Genomic DNA, 14,970 nt, shown 5'->3' on the forward strand with positions numbered 1-14,970 from the left:
TTTATTTTTTGAGACAGGGTGTCACTCTGTCACCCAGGCTGGGGTGCAGTGGCACAATCAGAGCTCACTGCAGCCTCAACTTCCCGGGTTCAAGTGGTCTTCCCACCTCAGACTCCCAGGTAGCTGGGACTACAGGTGTGCACCACCATGCCCAACTAAATTTTGTATTTTTTGTAGAGATATGGGGTCTCACCACGTTGCCCTTGGACTCCTGGGCTCAAGCAATTCACTCTCCTTGGCCTCCCAAAGGGCTAGGATTATAGGTAGAACCACTGAACCTGGCCTTTTATTTTTTTCAAGCCAGGAGAAACTCCTTCCCCCCCACCCAAATAAGATCTTATGTAGCACCACAGATATAAAAACAGAGTAGTAGTAGAGTTACTTAAACTGGGATTGGACCCCACAGTGGTCCTGAGACACTGGAATACCCTGGAATATTCTAGAATATAGTTTTACAAAACACTTGTCAATAGAAGAGTGTTCTTTGATTGTTAAAGGATCAGAGCTTTAGTTTTCAAGAATTAAGGGCCAGGTGGTGGCTCATGAATACATAATCCCAGTGATGCAGGAGGCTAAGGTGGGAGGATTGCTTGAGGCTAGGAGTTCGAGATCAGCCTGGGCGATGTTGTAAGTACTTTTTGTCTTTACAAAAATTAAATCATTTTAAAAATTAGCTGCATGTGGTGGCATGCATCTGTAGTCCCCACTACTCAGGAGACTGAGTTGGGAGGATCTCTTGAGCCCAGGAGCTCAAGGCTGCGGTGAGCTATGATTGCACCACTGCACTCCAGCCTGGGCTACAGATTGAAACTCTGTCTCAAAAAAAAAAAAAAAAAGTCAAGAATTAGAAGCGTAATAATGGGGCTCTGTATTCATTTCTATGTTAACCTATTTACTATGTTTTAAAGAAGTAGTACAATATTTATTCTCCAATTTAATTATGTGATTCATGTAATGATATTATTTGTATCTGTCTGTGGTTGTGTTATATAGACCTTAGTAATGTGTGTGTATGTGTGTATGACTGAAAGAAAAGTTTCACAAAATAAAGCCTGCACTTACTACATGCAATAAATTCTGACATACTCTCTTCTCTCCTATGCTATTTTTTAAAAATGCTATTTTCAGTCAATAAAATTATTTCACTATCCAGTGAAGGATCACCACCACAGTTTGAAAAAGCCCAGCCTGAGAGAAGTTTCTAGTTGCTAAGCCACAAGGATCTAGCCTGCTAAACATTTCCACTGGTGGTGTGAATTAGGGCATTGATTGCACATTGGTCATGTCTGTAGATGACATGAAGCTGGAAGATGTAGCTAATATGACCTTAATAGGCTGCAATAATGGGTCCAAGAAAGCGACTTGAGGTTAAAAAGAACTAAATGTAGAACCCTACACTTGTGTCTAAAAGATGTAAGCCATATATACCAAATAGAGGAAATATTTAAATTTTATTTATTTATTTATTTATTTATTTATTTATTTATTTATTTATTTTTTGAGACAGGGTCATGCCCCATCACCCAAGCTGAGTGCAATGTCACAATCTTAGCTCACTACAACCTCAGACTCTTGGGCACAAATGATCCTTCCACCTCAGCCTCCTGAGGAGCAGGGTCTACAGGTGCACGCCACCACACCTGGCTAATTTTTAATTTTTCTGTAGAGATAGAATTTTGCTTTGTTGCCCAGGCTGGTCTTGAATTCCTGGCCTCAATCAATCCTCCTGCCTCAGTATTGGGACTGTAGGTATGAGCCACCACATCCAGCTAAAATTTTAGTTTATTTTTGTGGAAGGAGATATGGCATGAAAGTGAAATATATGAAAAATATTTCAGGATTTTAATTTACTATAGGCACAATATAAGTCACCAGGGTTAAGTGTTTGGTAGGTAAAACTGAGATGAAAAGCAATCAGATAGAGTCCTGAGAGCCTTCTCTGAGGCCAGAGCTCACCTGGACCCTTTTTAAAATTAATTAATTTTTTTTTTTTGAGAAAGAATCTTAACTCCGTCGCCCAGGCTGGAGTGCAGCGGCGTGACCTTTGCTCACTGCAACCGCCGCCTCCCGGGCACAGGTGATTCTGCTGCCTCAGTCTCCTGAGTAGCTGGGATTACAGGCGCTCACCACCACTCCTGGCTAATTATTTGTATTTTTAGTAGAGACAGGGTTTCACCATGTTAGTCAAGCTGGTCTTGAACTCCTGGGCGCAAGTGATCTGCCCGCCTCAACCTCCCGAAGTGCTGGGATTACAAGCATGAGCCATTGCACGCCCGGCCTCACCTGGAGCCTTTGCCTCTCTCTTTTTCTTTTTATCCCTGGAGCCTTTTGTTTCCTCTTTTTTTTTTTTTTTTTTTTTCTGAAACATGGTCTTGCTTGTCACCAGGCTGGAGTGCAGTGGTGTCATCATGGCTCACTGCAGCCTTGACTTCCTGGGCTCCAGTGATCCTCCTGCTTCAGCCTCCTGAGTAGCTGACACTACTGGTGCTCACCACCACGCTGGGCTAATTTTTGTATTTTTTTTTGCAGAGACAGGGTTTTACTATGTTGCCCTGGCTGGTCTGGAACTCCTGAGCTCAAGCAATCTACTTGCCTCAGCCTCCCAAAGTGCTGAGATTACAGGCATAAACCACTACTCTCAGCCTTCGTTTCTTTCTTGGGACCACATTTTAATCAGGGGGGAAATGACAGATGAGAACAAATTCAATAGGGATGGTAGGGAAAAATGACATCACATAGGAATAGTTGAAAGAGCTAAGAATGCAGAACCTGCAAATATCAGACTAAAGAAATAACAATCGTCCGGGCACAGTGGCTCATGCCTGTAATCCCAGCACTTTGGGAGGCCGAGGCGGGCGGATCACGAGGTCAGGAGATTGAGACCATCCTGGCAAACACAGTGAAACCCCGTCTCTACTAAAAATACAAAAAATTAGCCAGGAGTAGTGGTGGGCGCCTGCAGTCCCAGCTACTCTGGAGGCTGAGGCAGGAGAATGGCGTGAACCTGGGAGGTGGAGCTTGCAGTGAGTCTCAAAAAAAAAAAGAGAAATAACAGTCCAGGCAGGGCGCAGTGGCTCATGCCTATAATCCCAGGGCTTTGGGGGGCCGAGGCAAGGAGGGTCGCTTGAGGCCAGGTATTCAAGACCAGCCTTGGCAACATGGCGAGACCCTGTCTCTACAAAAAAATTAAATAAATAAATAAAAGAAATAGTGATCTCCAAGTATCAGAAAGTCGAATATGAAATCCCATCAAAGAGGGATTATACCTGTTCCCTCTTCTCCCAGAAGGCAGAACCACTCATTTGTTCATTCCTTCATTCCTTCATTTATTCATCCAACAAACATCTGTTGAGCACCTACCACATGTCTCTTAGACCAGGTATCTCTTTGTAGTACACAGTACAAAAGCAACTCTCCCTGCCCCTAAGAATACAATTCAGTAGGAATGAAGGACAGCATCCAGTTTTCTGAAACTTGTGTTGGTGTCTTTTGTGGCAACACTGTTTCTTTAGGCCCACATGAGCCACTGAGGATGTGTGGCCTTCCATGTGTGATTGTTTTGTTGTCCTGACATATGGTCTGTCTGCTTTATCTGGTCATGTCACCATCCAGTGAAAGAAAATCTTTCAGAAGCCCCTGGATACCTTCAGGATAAAATCTAAAATCCAGCCAAGCATGGTGGCTTATGCCTATAATCCCAATGCTTTGGGATGCCAAGACAGGAGGATGGTTTGAGCCCAGGAGTTTGAGACAAGCCTGGGCAACATAGCAAGATTCTGACTCTACAAAAAATTTAAAAATTAGCTGGGCATGGTGGTGCACTCCTATAGTCCCAGTTACTTGGGAGGCTGAAGCCAGATATCGTGGGGCCAGGAGTTTGAGGCTGCAGTGAGCTATGATGGCACCACTACACTCCACCCTGGGTGACAGAGCAAGACCCCATCTCTAAAAATAATTTTTTTTTTTTGAGATGGAGTCTTGCCCTGTGGCCCAGGCTGGAGTGCAGTGGCACCATCTTGGCTCACTGCAACCTCTGCCTCCCAGGTTCAAGTGATTCTTTCGCCTCAGCCTCTCAAGTGGCTAGGACTACAGGTGTGTGCCACCACGCCCAGATAATTTTTGTATTTTTTAGTAGAGACAGGGTTTCACCATGTTGGCCAGGCTGGTCTCAAACTTCTGACCTCAGGGGGATCTGCCCGCCTTGGCCTCCCAAAGTGCTGGGATTACAGGCGTGAGCCATCTTGCCCGGCATAAAAATTAAAAAAAAAAAAAAAATCAAATGGCTCCCAAGGCTTGTTTTCAAAATCTCTCTTTACTTTTGTCAATATCTCCTGCCATTCTCCTAATATACACCCCACACTCCTGCCATTAAGAATTAATTTCCATACTCAGTGTGTGCCAAGGTTTCTCTCTACCTTCACAATCCTGCCTGCCCTTCCCCTACTCAGCCCCTGGCTGACTCCTGCTTGTTCACATGACAGCTCCATCACCACCTACACTGAGAGGTCTTCCGTGATTCCCATTGGCCATGCTTCAGGAGCTCTTCCTCTGGGTGTTCAAGGTACTCCATGAATAGTGACTGTCTGATCCTTATCCTCATTACCAGGCACAGCAGGGGCATGGAGCTGGTCCTCAACAAATGTTTAACTATATCAATGAATGAGGCTGAGCATGATAGCTGACGTTTGTAATCCCAGTGCTTTGGGAGGCTGAGGTGAGAAGATCTCTTGAGGCCAGAAGTTTGAGACCAGCCTGGGCAACACAGCAAGACTCCATGTCTACAAAAAGAAAAAAGAATGAATGATGCAAAATCACTCCATTCTCACATTGCTGTAAAGAGACTGGGTAATTTACCTGAGACTGGGTAATTTATAAAGAAAACAGGTTTAATTGACTCACAGTTCAGGAGCTGTTCAGGAAGCATGGCTGGGGAGGTTTCAGGAAACTTATAGTCGTGGCAGAAGGCCATGACCGTAACAGGAGGAAGAGAGAGAAGGGGGAGGTGCTACACACTTTCAAACAACCAGGTCTCGTGAGAACTCACTCACTATCACGAGAACAGCAAGGGGTGACTCCGCCCCCATGATCCAGTCACCTCCCACCAGGCCTCTCCTCCAATATTGGAGATTACAATTTGACATGAGATTTGGATGGAAACACAAATCCAAACCATATCACTCTGGAAGTTCAGGTTGCACCAAACAGACAGCTATTTATAAAGATTAAGGTGTCATTGACTTTCAACTTTGGATAATGAATCTAAATAAAGGAAATATGAGAGAGATCCTTAGAAACTCCACTTCTTCTAAGCTCAAGACCACTGTTGGCTGGAAATGCTAGGGCTGTTAGTGCTCTCCTAAACCTGCATCATGGAGACATAAAAAGAGGGTATGATGAGTTATTGACAGTCATGATCAGACGGTTATCTCCATTTGCTGCTTTGGAAGTCACCCTTGCAACACAGGAGACAACCATCCTTTCTGTCCTGCGAGAAGGCTGGTACCACGCAGTCCGTGTGTCCGGGCATGAAAACCATCAGGCATGAAGGGCAGCACGTTGCCGGTGGGCCGTGCCAACCCAAGGAAACAGTGCCTCCTTTGAGAGACACAAAGAGCCACTGTCTTCGCCTCTTTTTTTCTTCTCCAAAAACTGTTAGAGTCCAAAACTCGCTGTGGAGATAACAAAGGCTCCTCGAAGACGGAGCAGAGGGCTCCAGTCATTTCACCTGGAGAATTTCAGCCAAAACCAGCCCACAGAACGCAGCCCGCAAGATTAGGGTAGTCAAGCTCCCTTTTCACCTGGCCTGCAATCTGGAAGAAAAATAAGCTCCACTGAAAACAGAATGTCCCTTTTTTTCCCAGCATCATTCTGGACTGCTCTGTCCTTATCAACAGAGTGATGATTCCTCTGTCAAGATGTTTTCTTGCTAATGTTTACCCCACATACTAGTGTTTTTATGACAAGCTCATTATATCCACTTGATATAAGAGCATTAAGAATTATTTAAGCAGAGATGGAGTGACTATTCCTAAGATGAGTTCTGTGCTAAACAGGAGGTTGGACTGGCTGACCACTAAGATCCCTGTAATGAGGAGGTTAGTAGAGAGAACATGTAATTCATTCATTCAAACCCGTGGGCCCCTGGTGGTCACATTAATAGCTAAATGGCTCAAATGCGGACAGCACTGCCATAAATTCAAGCGCAGAGGGCAAGGGTGATTAGGAGAGAAGGCTAAGGGGTAGGGATGCTGATAGGAAAATTGCCTTAAGAAGCCTAAACTGAGCACTTGCTGTATGTCAGGCAGTGGCTGGAGAAAGAAAGACGAAGCTCAGGTTGTGTTTAGATGAGTCGTGAAAACAGACATGCACCCAGGCCATTACAATAAAATGGAATGGGTGCCACGGTGCTTATGTGCTATGCAAGTAGCATGGAGGAGGAGCCAATGTAGAACCTGTAGACGGCACGAAAGATGACTCATTGCAGGAGATGACAAATCAGCTTTCGCTTAGGAATGAATAACAGCTGACATAGGTTGGGAGGAGGGCATGGAAAGATATTGCAGGTAGAGGGGCCAGCAATGCAACGCAAGAAAGCATGAGGGATCATGGCAGATTGGTGAGCTGCAGGTGGCTTCTTGGTATAGCAGCCGTGGAGGATGTCTATGAAAGCGGGACATAGGCAGGCTGAGAAGTAGGTGGCAACCAGACTGGTAGGAAATTTCCTGCCATGGGGAATAAGAGCTACCTCCTGGGAGTGGCCGGGGAAGAGGCAGAGGCAAGAATTCAGAGAAGGAAAGAGACCACGCACACTGGACTTCCCAGCCTAATAGAAGATTCCTTTATTCCGAGTGTGGTGAGGAAGTGACTAAAGGGCCCGTGTGGACCGGGGGCCTGTGGCCCGTGTAGACATCTCAAAGATGAGCTTGAATCCCCCACCTTCTATCCCCAACAACACCCACTGCTGTGTAAGGCTCTGGAACTGTGTCCCGGGATGTGGGTGAGAAAACCCTAAGAAGCTCTAAAGTTAAATACCCTAACATATGTATATGTTAAATATTCTAGCATCTGAGAGGTTAAGTAAATATCCTAGCATCCCAGAGGGTTAGGGCTCAGAGAACATGTGATTTTAAAAATTACATATATATGTGTATATATAATTTTTTCTCCAGGTGAAATGACATATGTATATATACATATATATGTATATACATACATATATATATAATTTTTAAAATCACATATTCTCTGAGCCCTAACCCTCTGGGATGCTAGGATATTTACTTAACCTCTCAGATACTAGAATAGTATATATATATATGCCTATACATATATATATATATGCCTGTAATCCCAGCCTGGCCTCAACTTGCATTTTTAAACTTTAATGCTATCGTTATTGCTTCCCACCTTATAAGGTAGATACTTTTTTTCTTTGAGGCAGTCTCGCTCTGTTGCTCAAGCTGGAGTGCAATGGCATGATCTCAGCTCACTGCAACCTCCGCCTGCTGGGTTCAAGCAATTCTCCCATCTCAGCCTCCCGAGTAGCTGGGATTACAGGCGCCCACCACCACGCACGGCTAATTTTTGTATTTTTTATTTTAGTAGAGACAAGGTTTCACCATGTTGGCCAGGCTGGTCTTGAACTCCTGACCTTAAGTGATCTGCACGCATTGGTCTCCCAAAGCGTTGGGATTACAGGCATGAGCCACTGCGCCAGGCCAAGCAAGCACTTAAAAATTTTTTTTTTAATTATTATTATTTTTTGAGGATGGAGTCTCACTCTGTCACCCAGGCTGGAGTGCAGTGGTGTGATCTCGGCTCACTGCACCCTTTCCCTCCCAGATTCAAGCGCTTCTCCTGCCTCAGCCTCCTGAGTAGCTGGGATTACAGGCACCCACAACCACACCTGGCTCATTTTTGTATTTTCAGTATAGACGGGGTTTCGCCACGTTGGCCAGGCTGGTCTTGAACTTCTGACCTCAAGTGATCCACCCATCTCGGCCTCCCAGAGTGCTGGGATTACAGGTGTGAGACACCATGCCTGGCCAAGGCAGGCATATTTAAAAGGCAAATTTCCTGGAGATATTCTACTTTTGGAATCTTAATTGTAGCCTAAGACTATAGGAGTATGCAGGGCACAAAAGACCTGGGTCTAACAGGGTTAATCTCTTCCTGAAATTTCTCCAGTCCCGCGTTTCCATAAGAGGGTCAGCAAATAAAAGGAAAGAGAGAAACTTCTGGAAGGTCTGCTGCTGCTGCTGCTGCTGGGACAGAAAGGGAACCCAAGGGCATCTAGTTTAAGATGATGCCAGCAACCCAGTCAGATGTGAGAATCAGCCAAGCCAGCCAGTGGTCCAGGGCATCGTGGCTAGAGGCAGAAATTCCAGCTCTACTGCAAAACTTCTCCTGGCATAAGGAGGAATCTACTACAGTCACGCACTGCATAATGATGCTTCTGTCGAGACAGGCTACAGATACAGGGGTGGCCCCATAAGATTACAATGCAGTTGGCTGGGTACAAGTGGCTCAGGCCTGTAATCCCAGCACTTTGGGAGGCCAAGGGGGGCAGATCACTTGAGGTCAGGCGTTTGAGACCAGCCTGGCCAACAAGGCGAAACCCTGTCTCTACTAAAAATACAAAAATTAGCCTGATGTGGCAGTGGGTGCCTGTAATCCCAGCTACTCGGGAGGCTGAGGCAGGAGAATCGCTTGAACCCGGGAGGTGGAGGTTGTAGTGAGCCAAGATGGTGCCACTGCACTTTAGCCTGGGTGACTGACAGGGCAAGACTCTGTCTCAAAAACAAAACAAAACGAAACAAAAAAAACCCCCAAAAAACAAGGTTACAATGCAGTTGAAAAACTCCTATCGCTAGTGGCATCGTCACTGTCATAACGTTGTAGCACACTATGTTACTCACGTGTTTGTGGTGATGCTGGTGTCAACAAACCTGTTGTACTGCCAGTCATATACAAGTTTAGTGCATATAATACTTGCTAATAAATAATTATGTTACTGGGTTATGTACTTACTATACTATACTTTTTATTGTTATTTGAGCTTGTACTCCTACTTATTTTTAAAAAGTTAACTGTAAAACAGCCCCGGGAAGGGCCTTCAGGAAGTATTCCAGGAGAAGGCATTGTCATCACAGGACATGAGCGCTCTATGTATGTTACTGCCCCTGAAGACCTTTCAGTGGGACAAAATGTGGAGGTGGAAGACAGTGATGTTGGTGATCCTGACCCTGTGTAGGCCAAGGCTAATGTCTGGTTGTGTCTTAGTTTTTAATAAAAAAAGTTTAAAAAGTAAAACAATAAAAATTAAAAAATATAAAAATAGAGAAAAGCTTATAGAATAAAGATATAAAGAAAGAAAATAGGCCAGGCACGGTGGCTAATGCCTATAATCCCAGCAGCTTGGGAGGCTGAGGTGGGCAGATCACTTGAGGCCAGGAGTTTGAGACCAGCCTGGCCAACACGGTGAAGCCCTGTCTCTACGAACAATACAAAAATTAGCCGATCGTGGTGGCAGGCGTCTGTAGTCCCAGCTACTTGGGAGGCTAAGTCACAAGAATCGCTTGAACCTGGGAGGCAGAGGTTGCAGTGACCTGAGATGGCACCACTGCACTCCAGCCTGGGCAACAGAGCACGAGTCTGTCTCAACAGAAAAACAGAAAGATACTTTTATACAGCTGTAAAATGTATTTGTTTTAAGCAGCATTATTGCAAAAGAGTCTAAAAGTTTTAAAAAGTCTAGTTTATAAAATAAAAAAGTTATAGTAAGCTAAGAGTAATTTATTATTGAAGAACAAAAAAATTTTAAAATAAATACAGTGTTGCCTAAGTGTACAATGTTTATAAGGTAAGTCTACAGTAATGCACAGTAATGTCCTAGGCCTTCACATTCACCCACCACTCACTGACTTACCCACAGCAACTTGCAGTCTTGCAAGCTCCATTCCTGCTCTGTACCCTATACAGGTATACCACTTTATTTATTTACTTATTTATTTTTTCGAGAATGAGTCTCGCTCTGTTGCCCAGACTGGAATGCAGTGGCACCATCTTGGCTCACTGCAACCTCAGCCTCCTGGGTTCAAGTGATTCTCCCACCTCAGCCTCCTGGGATTAGCTGGGATTACAGGATTGCTGGGAGTAGCTGGGATTACAGGCACCCACCATCATGCCAAGCTAATTTTTATATTTTTGTAGAGATGGAGTTTCACCATGTTGGCCAGGCTGGTCTTGAACTCCTGACCTCAGGTGATCCTCCTGCCTCTGCCTCCCAAAGGGCTGGGATTACAGGTGTGAGCCACCATGCCCTGTAGGTATACCACTTTTTAATCCTTTACACCATATTTTACTGTACATTTTCTATGTTTAGATACACAAATACTTACCATTGTGTTAAAGCTGCCTACAGTATGCAGTGTAGTCCCATGCAGTGCAGATTTGTCACAGTAGGCGATACCGTATAGCCTAGCTATGTAATAGGCTATGCCATCTAGGCTTGCGTAAATACACTCTACAAGATACAATGAAATCATCTAATGATGCATGTCTCAGAAGGTATCCCTGTTGTTAAGCAACACACAACTGTATTTTTAAGTATTTCTAGGATGTGCCAGGAACCCTCACCTGTGTAATCTGACTTAATTGCAGTGAGACTACCGTAAGATAGGTATTATTTCCACTTCACAGGAGTGGAAACTGATGATCAAAGAATTTAAGCATCTAGCGGGGCATGGTGGCTCATACCTGTTATCCCATCACTTTGGGAGGCCAAGGTGGGCAGATCACTTGAGGTCAGGAGTTCAAGACGAGCCTGGACAACATGGCGAAATCCTGTCTCTACTAAAAATACAAAAATTAGCTGGGCATGATGGCAGGCGCCTGTAATTCCAGCTACTCAGGAGGCTGAGGCAGGAGAATCACTTGAACCGGAGAGGAGGAGATCGCAGTGAGATCGTGCCATTGCACTCCAGCCTGGGGGACACAGCGAGATTCTGTCTCAAAAACAAAACAAAACAAAACAAAACAAAACAAAAAAACCTAAAGAGTTTAAGCATCTTGACAAAGTCAGAGAGCTAGAAATTGGAGGACTGAGACTCAACACCGGGCTTTTCCCGTCTCCAAACCCCATTTGCTTTTGTTTTTGTTCTTCCACCCCACCACTGATTAATTTTTGTGCCAGATTCCTTCATTTTTTTTTCATGTGTGAAAAGGGGGCTACAAAAGAGTTAGTAAAACAATTTTTACCTTCATTAAGGTGGAATGAACAAATATGAAAATGTTTTGGAAGAAAAAGGTATAGGATAAATATAAAGGGTTCTTGGGATAGAAAGAAAGGTGGGATTAGATTTTGCATCACTGAGATGCATATGCTCAAGTTCCCCTACTTAGCATCAACATACAATACAAAACCATTTTGATTCTATTACTAGTACAGGAGAGGCGGGGAGAAAAAAAACACTGTACTATCCAGTGACTGTTTTGAGGAGAAAAAAACTCCTTGGTGAGCTAATTTTGAACGTGAGGAACTGTTCCTTTATTGTCCAGCTGCTGCCTTTGAATCCTGTGTTTGCTTTACCAACAATTGCAACGGAAGTGTTTAATTTCAATTATTTATTGTTCATATCCCTCCAACTTCCAAAGAGAAATGCAAGGCATGGAAATGAAGCTTTTTGAGTTTTCATACACCAGATTCATAACCTAACTACTTGGTTTCACTGGTTTTGCTGATACATCCATTTAAAACTCACAGAGCTGATACACACCCCGGTTGAGAGGGTTATGCTATGGCAATTTACTCTAAAATTCAAATATTTGGATTTGATGCAGAGGTCGAATGCCAAGGCCATGCTCATCTACGACTGAAGAGCTAAAACATGAAAGTCCCCATCTTATTCTCTCCTGACCATGTCACAGAGTTGCTCTGTTGGCTTAATCTCTTTAATCTGCCTTGCTGCTTCCAAACCCTCAATTATTTTGAAACCACGCAAGGGCCTGGTAGCGAGGCAGAGCCGGCTCCTGAGAGCAGTTCGTGGCTGGGACCACATCCCTGCGGACTCTTTGTTCGGTCAGCAGAGGATTCTCTCGGTGGCCAGCTGAAGGCCTTTTCTTTGTGTCGTGATTGACAGGCATGAATTAAATATCACCCCACTGGGCTCTCTGATTGGTGAATGATGACGTATTACAAGAATGTCTTGGGAAAATGGTGTTTCATGATAACGGGACAAGACCAGAAAGGCTGGGCTTTTTCAGCTAATCCCGAACTTGACAACAGCAGAGACCTTGATTCTGAGCTCTGTATTTTATTTTATTTTTGTCTGCGTATGCCTTGTTCAGGCCCTTTAAAGGACGATCCTTAAATAGCTAAGAAAGGAGCAGAGGATGAAGCCCAAGGAAGTACAAATTTAGGAGAGAGAAAAGGATTGTTTCTTTAAATGACTGATGTTTCTGTAGATGTGCTTTAAGGGTTCTCTTCTAAAATGAGCCTGGCATTGTCTTTGAGTCTTTTCTTCCTTCTCAATTTATCAGCAAGGCAATTAGTATTCCCTAGGGCAATAATATGTGCTGCAGGGTCCTGGCTATTCCCAACATACACTGGCCTGGCATTGCCTCGGGCATAAACAGCTCTGCACACACAATGCTCTGGTTTTGAACAAGCAGAAACAGTGTGATAAGAAAGTGCAGAGAGAAATGGAAGGGCATGGAAATGCACCCCAGAATCTGAGGTGACACAGCATGTCTGTGGCTAAGTGGAGGAGGAAGGAAATGGGGTGCAGGATGATAGAAACTGATCTGTCATCTAGCCTAACAGCCGGTGAGGGGTTGGGAGAAGGTTTAGTTCAGAGTAAGGTCATCGAGCTGGCTCAGTGGATGACACCCCAAAACCGAAAGGGTGATTGTAATGAGAGCTCTCACAGAGGCTGGGGGCAGCATTATAAGTCTTTTTTTTTTTTAATTTTAGATTCAGGGGGTACACGTGTAGGTTTGTTACAAGGATGTATTGCACAATGGTGAGGTTTGGGCGTCTAGTGTACCCATCACCTAAATAGTGAACATTGTATTCAATGGACAGTTTTTCAACCCTCATCCCTCTGCCAACCTCCCACCTTTTGGAGTCCCCATTGTCTATTGTTTCCATCTTTATGCCCATGTGTACCCATTGTTTCACTCCCACTTACAAGTGAGAACATGTGGAATAAGTTATCTTAATTAAACATAACTTTTGCTTCTCACTTATAGAGAATTATAGCTCCCACTTGTAAGTGAGAAGCAAAAGTGGATCTTGACATGGCCAAGCTGGGGATGTGGTGTGATGTTTTTGCATTAATTTGCTTAGGATAAAGGCCATCAGCTCCAGCCATGTTGCTGCAAGGATATGATCTCATTCTTTTTTTTATGGCTGCATAGTATAGCATGGTATTATATGTACCACATATTTTAAATACAGCCCACCGTTGATGGGCATCTAAGTTGATTCTGTGTCTTTCCTATTGTGACTAGTGCTGCAATAATCATACTAGTGCAGGTGTCTTTTTTATATAAGGATTTCTTTTCTTTTGGATAAATACACAGCAGTGGGAGTGCTGGGTCGAATGGTAGTTCTATTTTGAGTTCTCTGCGAAATCTCCATACTGTTTTCCATAGGGGTTGTAATAAATTATACTCCCACCAATAGTATGCAAGAGTTCTGTATTCATCTGTTCTCACACTGCTAATAAAGACATACACGAGTATGGGTAATGTAAAAAGAAAAGAGGTTTAATTGATTAACAGTTTTGCATAGCAGGGGATGCCTCAGGAAACTTACAATCATGGCAGAAGGGGAGGCAAACACCTCCTTCTTTACATGGCAGCAGGAGAGAGAATGAGAGCCGAATGAAGGGAGAAGACCCTTATAAAACCATCAGATCTTGTGAAAACTTACTATCACGAGAATAGCATGGGGGAAACTGCCCCGATGATTCAGTTGCCTCCCATGGGGTCCCTCCCACCACATGTGGGGATTATGGATTACTATTCAAGATGAGATTTGGTTGGGGACACAGCCGAACCGAATCAGGTTGTCTTTTCTCTGAATCCATGCCAACATCTGTTGCTTTTTTGACTTTTTAATAATAGCCATTCTGACTGATGTAAGATAATCCCTCATTGTGGTTTTAATTTGCATTTCTCTGATGATTAGTGATGTTGAGCATTTTGTGAATGATATTTTTCTGGTGCATCTAACATAAATTCCAATGTGAAAGGAAACTGGGTCCTTAGGTTTGCCAAGTAGGCTTGCTACCAGTAATATTGATAGAAGAGAGCATTAGGAAAGAATCTTGTGCCCAGCTTTCAGTAAATATGCAAGTTGTTTTGCCATTGAGTTGGGCACAAAGATTCCTTCTGCAAGATTCGAAGAAGGGAGAAATATGTAAATGTTGGCTAAACTTTGGGCAGTAATAAGGTGATCTGTGCAAAAAGCTTGCTTTGCCTAGGGACTTCTTACTAAAAGGTCTGGAAAGATTGTGTATTAGGCCAGGAGAACAAGGGCAGGATCATAACCATCAACTAGGAGAACTGATGGACATGGTTCAGGTGAACAGGTCAGATCTGGATGATGCTCTCCAGAGGAATAACTGAATCTACAAGCCAGGCAGCTCAGTCATGGGCACATTGGGAATGGAGGGGTTGTTATAAGTTAAGAAGTACACAGGGGCCAGGTGTTGTAGCTCATGCTTGTAGTCCTAGCACTCTGGGAGGTGGAGGAGGGTGGTAATCCGGTAAAACCCCGTCTTTACAAAAAATACACACACACACACTAATTAGCTGAGCATGGTTGTGAGTGCCTGTAGTCCCAGCTGCTGGGGAGGTTGAAGTGGGAGGATCGCTTGACCCTGGGAGGTGAGCTGTGATTTTGCCACTGCACTCCAGCCTGGGTGAGAGAACGAGACCCTGTCTCGAAAAAAAAAAAAAGAA

General features: G+C 44.1%; 1 protein-coding gene across 5 annotated transcripts in view; it reads right to left on the reverse strand.

Moving 5' to 3' along the window:
* Positions 1-10,764: 10,764 nt before the first annotated feature.
* The window catches only part of PRTFDC1 (phosphoribosyl transferase domain containing 1), a 163,604-nt gene continuing 159,398 nt past the window's right edge, over positions 10,765-14,970 (reverse strand). For 4 of the 5 annotated variants that reach the window (XM_063607298.1, XM_063607300.1, XM_063607296.1 and 1 more), the window contains exon 9: positions 10,765-10,986. In XM_063607298.1, coding sequence (XP_063463368.1) covers positions 10,906-10,986 — 81 coding nt within the window. In that variant the 3' untranslated portion in view covers positions 10,765-10,905. The remainder of the gene's footprint in view (positions 10,987-14,970) is intronic. The other variant, XM_063607297.1, reaches the window with a different exon arrangement.

The sequence above is a fragment of the Pan paniscus genome, chromosome 8, assembly GCF_029289425.2.
Source record: "Pan paniscus chromosome 8, NHGRI_mPanPan1-v2.0_pri, whole genome shotgun sequence".
In the NCBI taxonomy this organism is placed as follows: domain Eukaryota; kingdom Metazoa; phylum Chordata; class Mammalia; order Primates; family Hominidae; genus Pan; species Pan paniscus.